An 18815-nucleotide genomic window follows, 5' to 3' on the forward strand; every position below is an offset into this window, starting at 1 on the left:
TTTCTGATCTTTCTAGAATGCAATAAACCCAAAAACTAAAGAAATTTTGATGAAGTTAGTTTCACAGGGAGTCAAACTGCTATTTGGGGTTATATATTGTGAATTAAAAATGATTTATTTTTCTAGCAGCCTTTTTTTCAGTGTTTTCCAATGTTTCTAGGGCATAGGGGAAAAGGTTAACATAAAAAAACTATACTTCCATTACAGACCATGCCCACTTTCGGTTTGAATCTAAATACAGTAACAGGTACAGATAATGGCATTGCAATACACCCCTAATCCATAAATGATGATCTTCAGCTGATAACTGCAGGAATCTATAATCATCAGTGTACCGCTGGATGAAGCAGGTCAATAATGTGGTAAGAAATTTGATTCCACGTTTGATTGCCTCAGAGCATGCTGTTCCTCTGACTAGCACAGCCATGTTTAATATGTAAGTGATGTTCATTACCGCTTCAGTGATTGGCAATTGGATATGAGGTTCCGCCCATTTGAGAGATCTCTCAGTCATTATAAGAAGCTGTGCATCGAGGCAGAACAAATGAAGGGCACACTGTCCAGTAAATGCCAGTATACACTCACTGAACCTTTTAGGAACACTATATTAATACTGGGTAGGGCCTCTCTCTGCTCTCAAAACAGCCTCAATTCTTTGTGGCATGGATTCCAGAAGATGTTGGAAACATTCATTGGAGATTCTGGTCCATGTTGACATGATTGCATCATGCAATTCCTGCAGATTTCAGTTGAACGTTCATACTGCATATCTCACGTTTTACCACATCCCAAAGGTGTTCTATTGGATTCAGATCTGGTGACTGGGAAGGCCAATGAAGAAAACTGAAGAACTCATTGGCATATTCATGAAACCAGTTTGAGATTACTTTTGGTTTGTGACATGGTTCATTATCGTGATGGAAGTAGCCTTTAGAAGATGGGTAAATTGTGGACATGAAGGGATGCACATGGTCAGCAACAATACTCAAATAGACTGTGGCATTCAAGCGAAGATTGGTATTAACGGGCCCAAAGTCTGCCAAGAAAACATTCCCCACACCATTACACCACGTCCACCAGCCTGGACTGTTGACACAAGGCAGGTTGGGTCCTTGGATTCATGCTGTTGGCACCACATTCTGACCCCACCATCTGTGTGCCTCAGCAAAAATTGAGATTGGTCAGACCATGCTATGTTTTTCCAGTCTTCAACTGTCCATTTTTGGTGAGCCTGTGCCCACTGCAGCAACAGCTGTCTGTACCTGGCTGACAGACATGGAACCCAACGTGGTCTTCTGATGTTGTAGCCCATCCGCCTCATCGTTTGACATATTGCACATTCTGAGAGGCTTTTCTGCTCACAACAATTGTGGTTATCTAAGTTACTGTAGCCTTTCAGGCAGCTCGAACCATTCTCTGTTGACCTCTCTCATCAACAAGGCATTTCTTTCAGCAGAACTGCCACTCACTGGATGTTTTTGCTTTATTGCACCATTCTGAGTAAACACTAGTGATTGCTATGTGTGAAATTCCCAGGAGAACAGCAGTTATAGAAATACTCAATCCACCCTTTCTGGCACCCACAATCATGCCACAGTCAAAATCACTGACATCCCTATTCTGATGGTTAATGTGAACATTACCTGAAGCTGCTGGTCCATATCTCCATGATTTTATGCACTACGCTGCTGCAATATGATTGGCTGATTAGATAATTACATGAATGTGTAAGTGTACAGGTGTTCCTAATGACATGCTCCAGTCACCCCCAGGCAAGTGGTGCATCCAGGCAAGACCCAACACAATGTATTAAAAGCCTGCAGTCCAATGAGTGTTCATCTTTCCTCACATGAAACCATAGTGTACTTGAATCTGCTATAGAAGCCCACTGAATCAATGCATCAGTGGAGTTAGATCAGCAGTGCTCTACAGGCTTCGAGGAGATTTTCATGCAGGAAGCTGCCTTTTTATGCTTTTTATGCTGCCTCTTGGCCAGGTCTCAATTGACTTACCTGGTTAAATAAAGGTTATATATAAGCACTGTCCCCCAAAACAGTTTGCAGTGTGAATAGTGAACAAACAGCACCATATTTGCTATTTTGTTTTGCTATTCCACTAACAGTGATGAATAATACAGACACATTAGGAAAGATTTCATTACAGCATTTTAAATGCAATTAAATTTTAACTTTGGTTGAACATATTATTTGAAATATTTGTTGTTTCTTGGTTTTATTTTTATTTCATTTGCAAAATGAAACTTTCTAACAGCATGCCCAAGAGAGAAGTGTCTACTCAACTATTTGCGATATTTTTCAAAAATTGTCAGCATTGCTTGACTTCCTCCAGTTCAACAACTTAACTCTGTCACTATTATAGCTACAAACAATATTAATCTAAAGAATTTCTTTATTTATTGTTAAAAATGTGTTCGTCGTTATGTTAAAAGTTAGCATCCTTTACTGAATAATGGCTAAATTAAATAAAATAAATGGAAAAATTAGCCTGGATCTTCAACCCTGTTACTAGCAGCCCTGTAACAAACAAGTTGATTTTTGAAGACCATTGATGCCTCAGTGGTACTCTAATGGTGGAATGTCCCTTATATTATCCTGCAAAAAAACTTTCCTAATTTTAATGTTTGAGAGATAAAACAAAAGACACACACTGTTCAACCTTTAATATTAGCAAAAAAAAGCAGAAAATGTAGAATTCACAATGCTGTAAAAAGCCCAATTTCCAGAAATCTATACAGAGTAAAAACACACAGTTTTCTGTTTAAGATTATCCAAATTTGTTGCCGTTTAATCCACCTGTGTAACTGAATCAAACATGCAACACTACATATTTGTCATACAGCCCAATGAACCCCCTGCAGTTTGCTTGAAAAAAAAAAAGAAATAGCAGGAAGTTAGGCTTGTATTAGTCTAATTCTTCAGCTTCATCTCCATAACAACCTGTTTAAACAAACATGTCTATTTGTCATGATGTCACCTCAGGAAACACAACAGTATAATGGTTATTCTCTGTAAGTCGGTGACTGACCACCATTCTCTTTATCTTTAGGCAGGTCTATTCTGTCATCAGTGCCATAATATTTCACTGGGGGAAAAAAAGAAAAAGTCACTCCACAAAACTAGGTTTAGACCTTTGGTTGTCCCTCTGTCACATTTCTCATGTGAAACTTGTGACAAAAAAGCAAACAACATGAAACACTTTCACAAGTGTACTTAATGTATGAAGAAAGGAACTATAGCTGGCCACAGTCTACAACTGTTATCTTTTTGCTTGGTTCACCATTCTTAGAGCCCAGCTCTCCCATTTGCTTCACCACATCCATGCCGTCTTTGACCATGCCGAAAGCAACATGTTTGAAGTCCAAATGCTCCGTTTTCTTCAATGTGATGAAAAACTGAGAGTTGTTTGTGTCTCTGCCACGATTGGCCATGGACAGTATACCTGGGCCTGTGTGGCGCACTTCAAAATTCTCATCCTCAAACTTGTCCCCGTAGATACACTTTCCACCCGAGCCATCCTGTTTGATTATATCACCACCCTAACCAAAGACAAACATTGATGAAATGACATGATATAATGGATTATTCAGTTTACTCAAAAGCATCAGCAATTTGAATAACAGTGAGTGAAACCTTCCAACCTTTCACTTCAGAATAGAAATACTTCCGTTTTAAATAAGTTCAATGTCATAAATAAATGTTGCAAACTAAATTAAAGGCACAAGCACTGACATGCAGTTCCCTTCCTTTGACTGGAATAGGAGTGTGTGCTCACATGTACAGTCAGGTCCAGAAGTATCTGGACAATGACAGTTTTTGTGATTTTGCCATTATACACCACCACAATGGATTTGAAATAAAACAATCAAGATGTGATCGAAGTGTAGACTTTCAGTTTTATTTTAAGAGGTTCCACAAAAATATGGCATTTACCATTTAGGAATTACAGCCATTTTCAACAAAGTACCTCCATTTTCAGGGGCTCAAAGGTATTTGCACAATTGACTGACAAGAAGTTAATTGACCAGGTGCGGTCCATTCCCTCGTTACTTCAAGACAAATGAAGCAGATAAAAGGTCTGGAGTTGATATCAGGTATTGAGTTGGCATTTGGCAGCTGTTCGACTGGAGCTACCAATAGAGTCCAAGGAGATCTCAATGCAAGTGAGGGAGGCCATCATTAGGCTGAAAAAACAACATAGATACCAAAAACCTTAGGTGTGGCCAAATCAACAGTTGGGTACATTCTTAAAAAGAAAGAAAGCACTGGCGAGCTCAATAGCATCAAAAGGCCTGGAAGACCACGGAAGACAACTAAAGTGGTGGATCGCAGAATCCTTTCCTTGGTGAACAAAAACTCCTTCGCAACATCAACAGAAGTCAAGAATACTCTGGAGAAGGTAGGCGTATCATTGTCAAAATCTACAATCAAGAGACACCTTCATGAATGTAAATACAGAGGGTTTACGACAAGGTGCAAACCACTGGTAACATTCAAGAACAGGAAAGCCAGATTAGACTTTGCCAGAAAACACCTAAAAAAGCCTCCCATGTTCTGGAATAAGATTCTTTGGACTGATGAAACCAAGATTAACTTATACCAGAATGATGGGAAGAGAAAAGTATGGCGAAAGAAAGGAACAGCTCATGATCCAAAGTATACCACATCATGTGTCAAACATGGTGGAGGAAGTGTTATGGCATGGGCATGTATGGCTGCCAATGGAACGGGCTCACTGGTGTTTATTGAGGATGTGACTGCTGACAGAAGTAGCAAGATGAATTCTGAGGTGTACAGGGCTATACTCTCTGCTCACATTCAGCCAAAAGCTACAAAACTGATAGGATGCCGCTTCACAGTGCAGGTGGATAATGACCCTAAACATACTGCGAAAGCAGCTCAAGACTTTTTGAAGGCAAAGAAATGGAATATTCTTCAATGGCCAAGTCAGTCGCCTGATCTCAACCCAATAGAGCTGCTTTTCATTTACTGAAGACAAGACTGAAGGCAGAAAGACCCACAAACAAGCCGCAACTGAAGGTGGCTGCAGTGAAGGCCTGGCAAAGTATCTCCAGGGAGGAAACTCAGAATTTGTGTGCAAAGGATTTTCATCCAAGTATTAAAATTATGGTTCTATTTACAATTATGTCACTTTGTCCAAATACCTTTGAGCCCCTGAAAATGGAGGTACTTTGTTGAAAATGGCTGTAATTCCTAAAGGGTAAATGCCATATTTTTGTGGAACCTCTTAAAATAAAGCTGCAAGTCTACACTTCGATCACATCTTGATTGTTTTATTTCAAATCCATTGTGGTGGTGTATAATGGCAAAATCACAAAAACTGTCCATTGTCCAAATAAAAACTGGATGTGTGCATGCGTGCACGTGTGGTGTCCTGTTCAGCTCGACTGTTAAAATAAATCTTAAACTGAAGATAAACTCTAAATACAGAACAAATGAATATATAAAATTAAAATTAAATTTAACTTGAAATCTTCTACATTTAAGTTTTTAAGCATACCCACATACCCACAAAAGACGCATGCATACAAAAGACGAACACACACACACACACACACACACACACACACACACACACACACACGTCAAATCACGAGACCAGATGCAGCAAAGGCTCTGATCGCAAATGAATTTAGAATTTGTGGTCTAATTAAAATCATTTTGTGGACTGAAATTGAATTGAAACATTCGAGAGCTACTCTCTGTTTCTACTAGGAGGCAAATAAACTCAGGGCCATAAACACAGCTACTTACAAAATTTAGTAACAGTGTTGCAATTCTTCAATAGCAAGCTAAAAATCTGATGCTTTAAATGTGTCTCTTTCCAACCGAACTAATTTAGGGGTTTCACCGTAAAAGAAGCGAATACTTTTGCAACCACAACTTTTTCTTTTCTTTCTTTCTTTCTTTCTTTAAATAAATAAATAAATAAATAAGCTACCCTATTTAATCTGTAATTTAGTCTAGGCCAATTCCCGCCCACCAGCCAGTTCTCCCCTAACACACTATAGCTAGCAACCGGGTAGAATGAAGGCTATCGTGCTTCCTCTGAGACACAGGATGGTGCAACACACTTGGAGGGAAGCACTATCTGCCCTCTTCCTCATGCATGGTGTTGCTGTGAGTGACAGGGGAGTGTAAGGCCATTTTTCAGTCCACAAGATGATTTTTGCGCTCTTGGACTCCCGGCCATGGATGGATGTGGCATCGTTTGGATTCGAACTTGCAGCTTCTGGAACATAAGCAGACTGCTCTTCTGTTGAGCCACTTGGAAGCCCTTTTATGTTGTTTTTATTCAGATAAATGTTGATAAATTAACACATTTAACACACAAGTTAAGTTGTTAATGTGTTACTGGTCTACTAAACTGATTCTTGTGGTCCCAGCCCACTACACTAGACTAAGTGTAATGATGAGTTTGACACCCCTGACCTAACTGAATATTAGAATATAAATGAAAGGTTACCTGACACATGAAATCAGGGATGATCCTGTGAAAAATGGAATTTCGGTAGCCAAATCCTTTCTCTCCAGTGCACAAAGCTCTGAAATTTTCTGCAGTTTTAGGGACGACGTTGGCAAAAAGCTCTATTGTGACCTTGCCGATTGGCTCGTCGTCAGCAGCTATACTGAAAAATACCACTGGGTTGCTTGGTCTAGAAAGTTCCATGACTTTAGAAGACTGGGCTGAGTCCACTTGAGACATGCACCTCTGACAATCTGTAAAAGTTTTCCTGAAGGATTCAGCGAGTTCGGGGGTCTTGAATTTGGCAGCAAGCTGCTCCACCTTGGCGTCACCTTCTGTTTGGTAAAAAGAACACATTTTGTACAACCAAGGTAGAGGTTTAAAACTCAAACTTGACAACACACTGAAGAAAAATATACTGGAATATCTGTACAACATCGAGTGTTCTAACCTGCATAGTCGTTAGCCGTCCAAACCAGTGCGTTAGCAGAGGTGTTCATGGGTTTCAGTTCAATGTCCTTGGTGATGGTGTGGTTAGCGCAGACCTTTAAAACTTGGTCACGCCTCATCAGGACACGGTAGTACTTTTTCACTGGGTGGAAGAGGATCTTCAGATCACCAACTCCACGCTCCTTCCACTGGCTCAAATCACGATCCCATCTGAACAGCTTTGCCCTCTGCTTGAAAAGAATCTCCTCATCTTCTTCACCAGACTTCACCTCGACCTGAGAATGGAAAATTAAAAAAAAAAAAAAAAACTTGAGGAAGTTTACTAGTTTATAGTTATATATCTATAACATATTTAGTATTCCTTTAAATATATAGTGATAGCAGCTAAACTCAAGCATCTCAAACGTTAACGTCACAATATTTCAAATGTTCTTTGGTGTTTTTATTTGGTTGCAGCAGGACAAATCTGATTTATTATTTAGGCACGGTCCTTCTTGATCTGACTCTAAGCACGTTGGTCTTGTTGAAAATTTCTCACATCAAAAGCTGCAGAAAATCATTCCTTCTCAAAACAGAAATAAAAAAAACAGGATTTGTGCTCCCTTTTTTTTTTTTTTTTTTTTTTTTTTTTATAAACATAGCCTTTCTCTGAGCTTAGAAGCACCTACAGAAACATATTTATACAGCTTATCCGTTTCAGTTACATTTTAGCTGATCCAGAATACAAATTTTGTATTAAATAAAAAAAATTACTTAAATAAAATTAATATTAACATACCTCAGGTAAGGAAACAATGGGCTCAAAGTGAATATCATTGTTAGAAACATCTTCATCACTGCCCTCCTCATCTTCATCCTCATTTCGGGAAGCTGTTGCAGTGGTGCTAAAGACTGCTGCCCCAGCGTTCGCCCAGGAGAAGTTTGAGTCTTAAAGGTAAATAAATAAATAAGAGCTGCTGGGTTAAAGATTTGCTTCATTTTGTTCTGCTGAGTGTAGATTTCCTAATTATTTGAATTTATTCAAATGTTACAAACACCCAGGACCAAGAGATGAAAATGTCACATTAATTAAAAATAATATTTTACTCCCATTAAAAGTGTCAAACTATGCACGAATCAAATTTTAGACTTAAATACAACAGTGTCCCATTTCTGTCTGTATATCATTAGGGAGATCATTTAAAGTGTTGTCTAATATAGTCCATGGTCTACATGCTGTCAACTTTTAATTCAATTAGCTTATTTACATCATGGCTTGAAATAATGATTAAGATTTCTGCTTTTCATGTACAGGACAAGGTTTATGCATATTCCACCCTAATGAACAACTTCAATAAGGGCAGTGTAATTTCTTATTTTATTGTTTTACATTTTCAGTATCTGTGTAATTGTAAAAGGTTTTGTGAAAACAGTTTTTAAATTGTGAAAATGTCCCAACACTCCTAATAATGCAAATCCTTATCACATGCAAAACGAAAAAAGGAATAAAAGCCAACCTTTTTTTCCAAAGGCAAATTCCCCAGATTTCTTTGCCAAGTCTGCAAATGTAAATGTACTTAGAGAATCAAATGTGAAAGCAGAAGGGGCATCTGTGGGAGGAGGAAAAGAGACATTAGAACAAACATCAAAATCATAAACTGCCAAGTCATAAAGATGCACAGCTATATTGGTGAAATTTCCACATACCTCAAACCCTAAATCTGTAAATTCCTAAAATCTGTGATAGGAATAGTTTTTTTCCTACAGTGTGACATTTCTGAGTGAAACAGCACTTTTGAGTGAGTTTTATCTATTTGGATTTGATTTGGGTTGTGAAAAGTGAGCCATCCATAACAAACAGGGACTACAAGGACTAATGATTGGTTAATAACTATTCAAGAAACATTTAGAAGTCCTGTCTTCAGCTCCTGGATTCCTTTCCCATGCAAGTCATTAGGCCAATATAAGGAGTAAATTATAACTAGTAGTATAGGTGTTCATGAAGAATGTGAGACCTGATTGTGTACTGTGGTCATGATCAAGTGTGGCAGAGACACACATGCTAGTTTAACGTCTTGGAAAAAGGCTATCTTTACACAAATTTGGATTCCATATGCTCTTTTTACTCCATACTTTCAGACTACACACCATCCACACCCGTCCCTCTCAGGTTCAGGTGAATATTTCAAGTGTCATATGTATGTGTGAGAGATAGACTGCAAAATATGGAAATACATTTCACTTCTGTTAGTTGGTTTTAATGATTGTGTTATTTAAAAAAAAAAAAAAAAAAAAAAAAAAAAAAAAAAAAAAGGATAATGCAAATATTATGACATCACTGTACAGACTGTTAGGGTGTTAATGCAAAAAAAAAAAAAAATAATATATATATATATATATATATATATATATATATATATATATATATATATATATATATTTTTTTTTTATTTTTTTTTAAAACTTGATGAAAATAATTGGTCATTACTTATATTCCTAACAAGGTTTACCTTGAATGGTATTTGAGTCTGTTGCTGTTTCAGCTTCGTGGGTCTTTGTAGAGAGGTCAATAGGACAGCCATTATCAGCTGTAGCAGGCTGGTCGGTGCAGCTCTCACTGGTTTTCTCTTGCCTGTTTATTTCACTCTGAAACAAAAGACTTTTATAAAGCCTACTGAGAAACAAGAAACACTGTAATATAACTGAAGGGCAATTGCTGACATAGTGACAGCATGTGCAACTCCAAAGCATTGCTGTCAGTTGAGTGTAGTGCTTTATGCAATTTATTATTGCAGGGATTTTTTTGAAAACCATCTTAAAGCATGATTTGTTTTTACTAAATAAGACTGATGTGAATATGATTTAAATTTTTTTTATTTTTATATTAATGTTTTAACATTGTACTATACACTATACGGCCAAAAGTATGTGGACACCCATATGTGGCTCTTCCCCAAATTGTTGCACAAAGTTGGAAGCACACAATTATATAGAATGTCTTTGTATTACAGTTTCCCTTCACTGGAACTAAGAGGCCCAAACCTGTTCCAGCATGACGATGCCCCTGTGCACAAAGCGAGCTCCATGAAGACATGGTGTGTGAAGGTTGGAGTGGAAGAACTCGAGTGTCCTGCACTGAGCCCTGACCTCAACCCCACTGAACACCTTTGGGATGAACTGGAACACCGACTGAACCCCAGACCTCCTCACCAACATCAGCGCCTGATCTCACTAATGCTCTTGTAGCTGAATGAACACAAATCCCCACAGCCACGCTCCAACATCTAGTGGAAAGCCTTCCCATAAGAGTGGAGGTTATAATAACCAAAAAAGGGGAATAAATCTAAAATGGGATGTTCAACAAGCACATATGGGTGTGATGGACAGGACATACTTTTGGCAATATAGTCAATCTATTATAATCCATTAAATCTGTTTTTATAACCAATTAAATAGTAATGAGATTTTTAAAAAATCTAAACAGTACAGGCATTTACATGAACTTAAATTAAGCATAGTTTCTCAATCAAGGAAGAAATGTGGAAAAATGCTGAAGGTGGTAATAAAGCCCAAAGATGATTTTTGTAAAGCTAAAATGCACCAAATCTGCATTATAGTTGTGTTTAACAATTTATGACACTCACCTGAGCTTGCTGGACCTTTTGTAGCTCTGTTCCAAAGTCCTCTGGCCTGTCAGGCTCAGTGTCTGTATCACTACTAGTACCACAGAAGAAGGTACGGGGCAGCTGAAGGCTCTTGGCCTTTCTCTCCTGCTCCAGTGTCGGTTTCTTCTCCCAGACAAGCATACACTCAGGTTCCTCTGCATCTCTACTCACTTGAGCTGTGAGACATTATACACTCATTAGCCACCATACCCAGTATTTAAAATCTAATATGGTCTGTAACAAACCAAGTTGCTGATTCTTGGGCTAGACACATTTTCAAGGCCTTCTTCAGTGGGTGCAGACAGTATTGAGACCTTCGGTTTTTGCACAATTTATAGTATTACAGATTTCATTTAAATAGATTAAAGTGAATTTTTCTTCCATTAATCTACACACAATAATCTATAATGACAAGCAAAAACATATTTAGAAATTTCTGCAAATTTATTAAAATTAAAAAACTAAAATACTTTAGATACACATTTAGACCTTTGCTAAGGCACTCCAAATTGAGCTCAGGTGCATCCTGTTTGCTTTGATTATCTTGAGATGTCTCTAGAACTTGACTGGAGTCCAACTATGTGAAATTCAGTTGATTGGACATGATTTAGAAAGGCACCTGCCTGTGTGTATAAGGCCCCACAATTCACACTATGTCACAACAGGCTTTTAAGTCCAAGAAACTCTCTGTAGACATCTGCAGAACTCTGCAGAGATGGGTGTACCTGCTGGAAAGACAACCATCTCAGAAATACTCTATCAATCAGGCCTTTATGGTAGAGTGACTAGATGGAAGCCACTTCTGCTTAAAAAGGCATATGGCAGGCACTTAAAGGAGATAAGGAAAAACATTCTCTGGTCTGATGAGGGAAAAATTAAACTCCATGGACTGAATGCCAAGCTCTACATCTGGCCAGGTACCCAGTACTGCTCATCAACTGTCTAATACAATCCCTACCCTGAAACATGGGTGGTGGCAACACCAGGTTTTGGGAGTGTTTCTCAGCCGCACAGGAGGGGAAAAAAAGAGACTAGAGAGAGAAGGATAAATGGAGCCAAATCTTGAGGTTCTTCAAGAAGTACACACAACCGCAGACTAAGGTGAAGGTTCACCTCACAGCCCAGATTCGAACCCCACAGAAAGCTGCTTCCCATCCAATCTGTTTGAGCTTGAGATGATCTACCAGGAAGAATGGGAGAAACTGCCCAAATCCAGATGTGTAAAGCTTGTATAAACTTACCCAAAAAGAATCAAAGCAGTAACTGCTGCCAAAGGAGCATCTATAAAGTACTGAATGAAGGGTCTGGATACTTATCTAAATGAGAGATTTCAGTTTTTGATTTTGAATAAATTTGCAAAAAATGTCTAGAAATTTGTTTCTGCTTTGTCATTATGGGTTACTGTGTTTAGGTTGATGACCAAAATTTACATTTATTTTAAAAGTTAAACCTATAACACAAAATTATATCACAAACTGAAGGGGTCTGAATACTGTCTGAAACCACTTTACATGTTTAGTACAGTTCACAACCACTCACTTCAGACACAGAAATCAACACAGTGATGCACCGAGGTACTGTAGGGGACTGTATTCATAGGGACTGTAAATATACAGTCGGTAGAATTTCCTGCATGTACATGATTCTAATGCAGGCAGGAAGCTTCTGCCATTTAACCATTCATTCATGAAAAAACACCACTGGAGATCATGATGTTTTACTGTCTTTGTATTAGCTTCGGTTTTATTGATCTATTAATCGCTTTCCTGTATGGAATGTTGCACTGTGACTCGAGAAACTCTATAACTGTACAGAAAAAACTGCAGTGAATTTTACTCTTAATCTACATGTTAAATGGATTTAATGCATCAGTTGACCAATATAACTTACCAGGGCAAGGTGTGGCAGAATCAGGATACAGTTTTCCTTTCAGATTTCTTACAGCAGTCTCATAATCCTCATCTGCATGGTAGATGTATGTTGAGGTCATTAAAATGTAGATATAGCCGATGCAGTAATAAACAAAGAAGTCAAAAGATCTGTATTTTATGATTCAGTGACCTTTACATAGATATTGGTGATGAATGTAAAGAGTGCCTTCCAAAAGTACAGACTCTGAGATCAGTTTTCTGTTGTATACTAAAGATAGCAGCCTAAAGATATCATGACAGGAACCATCAGAATGTGTTAAGCAAACTGGCCCAATGAACAAAACTGGCCCCAAGTCAGTTTGGAATCAAATTGCTAAGACTGGTAAAGTGGATTTAAAGGTGACTGAAAGCCTACTGATGTGCCCAAAGTGAAAGTTCGAGTATTTTATCCAGGTAGCAAAATGACAATAGACAATAGACAGCTAATAGACAGTCTTCTACGTACTGCACATTGCTGTATTGTGTATTGCAATTACCGTATTGAAACTAATTGTTAGTCAAGGCCATGGAACTACACTGTTGTTTACCAAATCAAATTTTTCACTTAAGTGATAGATTTCCAACCACCAATCAGAGAAAAGTCCAAAAAAACAAAAAAAACAAACAAATGCAGTAATCTCTTACCATCACTATCATCACTCACATATCCTGGCTTATTTTTGTACATAAAAAACGTTGGCGGCAGCATTAGCTTTCGGGCAAGTTCTGCCTGCTCCTTAGTTGGTTGCTGTTCAAACACAATTTCAATATCAGAGTCACAACTGTCGCCAGCATTCCTTACGTCGTCATGGGTTTTTTCAGAAGAAACTAAAAGGGGGAAAAAAACAGAATTAAACGTAATTCTCTATGATAAACAAAGGCAAATGACTGCATTAAATCAGCTTGTGGTTAAAAAATAAAAAAAATAAAAACTACTTTTCAAAACGCAAAAACTGAGACAGTTGACTTAAAACCATTTTAAGCTAAATTTTCAGTTATGCATTCCTGCCAATTACAACCCTTAAGACATGGCATTGCATTGCTGTAAATATACTGCAATATTTTTTTCAGAAGCATTACCTTGACAGAGAAATAAAAATATTTACCCAATATATTATTATATTATACAGAGGTAGCTCCTGTCCACTAATTTGGTGAGTGGCGTTCCAGACTGCCTATATTTCCTATAACCGCACTGGGATGTTTTACTGTTTGTTTCACTCTGCCTGTCTGTGTTCACTATGTAAAATTCCACTTCCTATATAGAAACATTTACTACAGTAGTATTAGCAGCTATATATAACTTTTCACTTAAAAATATGAAAGCTCGTCAGATGAAGATGAAAAAGCAAAAGCAAAGCCAATTTCACTGGAAGCACCTTTAACGGGAATGTATAAATCAATGTGAGCTCGCTAGTGAGCTAGCCAGCTTGCTATAAAGTGAGTGTAGCTTCTTCAGGGTCTATTGCCACTAGCAGAGCAAAAATTTGGCCATACTGTGTCTGTAATGTCACTTACTCAATATTCATTTCTTGTTTATAAAACTGTTGTATAAAAGCAATACCATACGAGCAAGAGTGCAGTCATACCGAACATCGGCACAGCTGTGATTATCTACAACCCCTGGCAAAAATTATGGAATCACCACACTTAGAGGATGTTCACCCAGCTTTTTTACTCGATAGCAAAAACAAATCACAGATATGACACAAAAAAGGTTTTGTTCAATAGCTTAACATTCTGGTTTGTGAAATATACATAAAAAAAAAAAAAAATTCAAGGACATTTTTTTTTTTTATTAATGGCATGTCTTTTTCCAAATCAAGTAGAGGAAAAAATTATGGAACCACTCAATGTTGAGGAAAAAATTATGGAATCAATTTTTAATTTCCATTTCTAAAACAAATACTGGGACAAGTCTAAAAATGCTAATAAGTCAGCAGTTAAAAGGGAGTTTTTACACACTTTAATGGGCTGTTGGACTTGGCTAATTGAAAGGAAACACGGCTCCAATGAGAGAGTTGTCAGTTGAAACAATGGAAAGGATTATAAAACTCCTTCAACAAGGAATTTCAACATGGAGTGTGGCCAAAGAAGTTGGTTGCTCCCAGTCAGCTGTGTCTAAAATTTGTTGCAAGTATAAACTTAATGGGAAGGTTATGAAAGGTAGACATACAGGCAGACTAAGGAAGATGTCAAAGCATCAGGATAGAAAACTCAAAGCACTATGCCTTGAAAATAGAAAATGCACAACAAAACAAATGAAAAAACAAATGGGCAGAAACAAGAGTCAATGTTTGTGACAGAACTGTAAAAAACCGGCCGAATGAGATGGGATTTACATATAGAAAAGCCAAAAGAAAACCAGCACTAACACCAAAACAGAAGAAAACAAGGTTACAGTGGGCTAAGGAGAAGCAATCATGGAGTGTGGATGATTGGATGAAAGTGAAATTCAGTGATGAATCATGAATCTGCATTAGCCAAGGAGATGATGCTGGAACTTTTGTCTGGTGCCGTTCTAACAAAACATATGAAGATGACTGCCTGAACCAATCAAATTTCCCAACTCATTTCTGATATTGGGTTGCATGTCAGGTAAAGGACCAGGGGAGATGGCAGTCATTACCTCAGCAGTCAATGCACAGTTGTACAGTGAAATTTTGGACATTTTCTCATTCCATCCATAGAAAATAGGTTTGGATGACAATGCATCTTGCCACAGAGCAAACAGTTTTAAAGCTTTTTTTCAGGAAAGGCATATCAACTCAGTGACATGGCCAGCAAACAGTCCAGATCTCAATCCAATTGAAAATTTATGGTGGAAAGTAAAAAAACTGGTCCATGTTAAGGCTCCACCCTGCAAAGCTGATCTGTCAACTGCTATTCGAGAAAGTTGGAACCAGATTGATGGGGAATATTGTTTTTCATTAGTGAGGTCTATGCCTCAAAGAATAAAAGCGAGAGGAGGAGCAACAAAGTATTAATTGTGTTTTTTTTGTTGATGATTCTGTAATTTTTTCCTCAACATTGAGTGATTCCATAATTTTGTCCTCTACTTGATTTGGAAAAAGACATGCCATTAAAAAAAAAAAAGTCAGTAATTTTACACAAAGCCAGAATGTTAAGCTATTGAACAAAATCTTTTTGTGTCATATCTGTGATTTGTTTGTTTTCTATAAAGTAAAAAAGCTGGGTGAACATCCTCCAAGTGTGGTGATTCCATAATTTTTGCCAGGGGTTGTATTATCTATAATGTGATAATCTAGTATTTGAATTTTAAATAGACTGCTGGGCAAAAAAAAAGGGCCAAGGCCAAAATATTAAACTTTTAATGGTCTTAACAAGTCACTCGTGAGAAAATTAGCAAGAATTAAACAAATACACTCCTGAGACAGTGAAATTCACTTATATAGACTTCTTGTATGCAAAGGTATAAATCACGATAATGATTAAAATGTGTGATGTAAAATTCAAACCATCATGTCTGGATGAACAAAATTAAAATTAAAATAAAATATTAAATTAAATTAAAATAAAACAAAATAAAAAATGAATAAAAAGCTGTCTGCAAGTTTACCCACAAGGCTTAAACATCAAAGAAATCAAAGGGAAAAGCTATCCCATGCTAAGTTACTTTATTTATTTGTTTAATTCTTGCTAATTTCCTGACCAATGATTTGTTGTTAAGACCATTAAAAGCTTAATATTTTGCTATTTTGGGCTTGGCCCATTTCTTTTGCCCAGGAGTGTATACACATACACATGCAATAATCTTTCATGCCATTCACCAAAAAGACCACTATTTGGTGTAAGTAGTCCTAAAACCCCACTCGGGATAATTTCACTTTTAATGTCTTTCCATATTTCTCAGTGTGAGTAAAAGGTGCTGCCTTTTCTGATTTAGCTGAAACAAATTTGTGGTAGGTGTGCATCAACCAGAAATTAGTCATGATTTTATAATTCTCAAAGAATTACAAGTAATAACAGGTCTATTGTCAAGATAATTCCAGAATGAAATTTTGCAAATTAACTGCATTCAGAAATATGTACACACAATTAATATATCCCAACTGGGGCTTTAAGATAAAGCAAGTGTCAATACACACAGGGGTAAATGCTACTTCAAGATGGACATAAATCACAAAATGTACATACACAACCCGTTCTCCTGGGTATAATATAAAAGGACAATTTTGTTTCAGTAAAAATGTAAACGGTGTTAAACAAGTGATGGCAGATTTGGCCTCAAGCACCTATACACTACATGAAGCCGCATTTCCTATATTTGTACATTTGATTAAAAACTCTTTACAAAATAAGTTTCTCATTTAGCTACTTAGCTTTCCTTTTACATTATTGATAAATACCTCAGTGAACTTTTGTTGACCATCATCAATAGTCTAATGAACTGCATAATTTTGTGTTCTATAGGTAGCTTGTTTTTGGCAACAATCATAACTGATTAAATCTGAATGCTGCAAACACTAACGGAAGTTAAAATATGAAAAAAGCAAAATAACTAGGAAGTATGTCATATCTGTCAGATTACAAACGCATGCAGGTTATTTCAAACACGTGTTCTGGTTATTATTATTCTTCATCCAGGGTTAAGTAGGTCAGCACAGGCTCGTGTGTGACAGCACAACGTCCCACGTATCAAAGAACACAACGTGCGGTGAAAAAATACCTTGAGGTTCAAACTGGGTAGCTGAGGTGCACGTCCAAAAAGCCATAGGGTTATCTTTAAAAAGCCTAAAATCCAATCCTAAAACACAGTGGAGGGTAGGTGAGACACTTAAAGTGAGCAAACTAGATATCTGGGACACGCTGTTTGGTAGCTCCAGACAGAAATAATTAACTTCAATAACTACAGTTTAAGTCACTTGGGCCTTTGTTAGGGACAGCAAAGCCAGGCATTTTTTACAATTGCAATTTCCAAAATGAGCAATGAAACTCCAGAATTATTGGCACCCTATATTTTATATACATTATATAAATGACTAAATCTAACTCTATTGGGGGGGGGGGACCATGCACCAAGCTTTTTAATCCAAGACATGGGGAGGATGCGGGGTTTTATTTTAACACTATATTAAAAAAAAATCCCTCCAAAGCACTGGTTTCAAGTAATGTGCACCTAGATCCACAATTAGTATTTTATGACAGGATTCCTGTAGAGAATAACTGCACTGAGCCTCTTTCTGTCATGTCTAACAAGGTTGGATGGTTGCAGATGATTGCAGAGGGATCTTGGGACACTTAATGGTACTTCAACTGCATATGTAAGTGTTCTTTTTTGTGTTCCCCCATGCTAATGAAAAAAGGATTTAGTGGGGCAATAATTTTAGATACAACCTAACAGTGCATCATAAGTGTTTAAAAAACACATCGTAAAAAGGTCTGTAATGGATGATCAAACGAGACAAAAAAAATGGGAGTCAACGCCTTTGTGTGCGTGGCTGTTGAATAGAAACACAGAGTTACCGACCATACATACAGAAGCAAGCACCCAAAAACACTAATGTTAACCATTTAAAAAAAGCTGTCAGGCAAGTGAAAACAGAGCAAGGATGCAAGTAAAAAATGTGTGATTATCAGGTTTTTTTATTTTTTTTTTATTTTTACAATAATTTTCAGGAAACAATGGCTGATTTTCTATCAGTCTCATTATACAACATCCTTGCAGTAACTAGCTGGAAGTAATTTATTGTTTTCATATTAAACTTTTCACTATTATTTACTTTATTTCATTACATTTTAGATATTCTTTAGGGGTGCCAAGATAAGTTAGAGTAAAGTGAACGTGCAAGTTCATTGATGCCTGTTCTCTTGATGTGTGACAATAACCCTGAAGTTGACTATACAGTTGAGGAGACCTGACTTTTTAACAGATAACGGTAAACAAGCAAAAATCATATATTCTCAAAACGTAAAGAGAATATGAGTGTGGGAGTTTCACTCAGGTCAGGTCACCAATAGCTCAGTTAACTCGCATCAAATTTTCATTGTCTTAAAAACAAATGCCTCGACTCCTGTTTATGCCCAATAGGAGGTCTGCTTTCTATTCCATGAAATTTGCTCAAGGAAAAAAATACTTAAAGAAAGTAATAATTAACAATTTAGAAAAATGCAACAGCCATGTGCAACCCAGGTCAAGGTAGCAAAAAACTTAAATATGAATTAAAGGAGATGTTCTGTTATTTGCAGGCCATCAGACTACTAAATAGCTGCATGTCACTTTAAGCATGTTAAATGTCTCCTTAAACACATTACTCACTTTACTTTTATAGGATATTTAACTCTG

General features: G+C 37.2%; 1 protein-coding gene across 2 annotated transcripts in view; it reads right to left on the minus strand.

Annotated features, from left to right (window-relative positions):
- Positions 1–2665: 2665 nt before the first annotated feature.
- Positions 2666–18815, minus strand: part of ranbp2 (RAN binding protein 2) — a 35916-nt gene continuing 19766 nt past the window's right edge. Inside the window, exons 20-29 of one of the 2 annotated variants that reach the window (XM_026947295.3) lie at positions 17199–17276; positions 13154–13336; positions 12489–12560; positions 10578–10774; positions 9444–9579; positions 8451–8543; positions 7733–7881; positions 6956–7229; positions 6505–6839; positions 2666–3556 (exon numbers count right to left, since the gene is read on the minus strand). In XM_026947295.3, coding sequence (XP_026803096.3) covers positions 3251–3556; positions 6505–6839; positions 6956–7229; positions 7733–7881; positions 8451–8543; positions 9444–9579; positions 10578–10774; positions 12489–12560; positions 13154–13336; positions 17199–17276 — 1823 coding nt within the window. In that variant the 3' untranslated portion in view covers positions 2666–3250. The remainder of the gene's footprint in view (positions 3557–6504; positions 6840–6955; positions 7230–7732; positions 7882–8450; positions 8544–9443; positions 9580–10577; positions 10775–12488; positions 12561–13153; positions 13337–17198; positions 17277–18815) is intronic. The other variant, XM_026947296.3, reaches the window with a different exon arrangement.

Source organism: Pangasianodon hypophthalmus, chromosome 5, assembly GCF_027358585.1.
Source record: "Pangasianodon hypophthalmus isolate fPanHyp1 chromosome 5, fPanHyp1.pri, whole genome shotgun sequence".
Lineage (NCBI taxonomy): Eukaryota > Metazoa > Chordata > Actinopteri > Siluriformes > Pangasiidae > Pangasianodon > Pangasianodon hypophthalmus.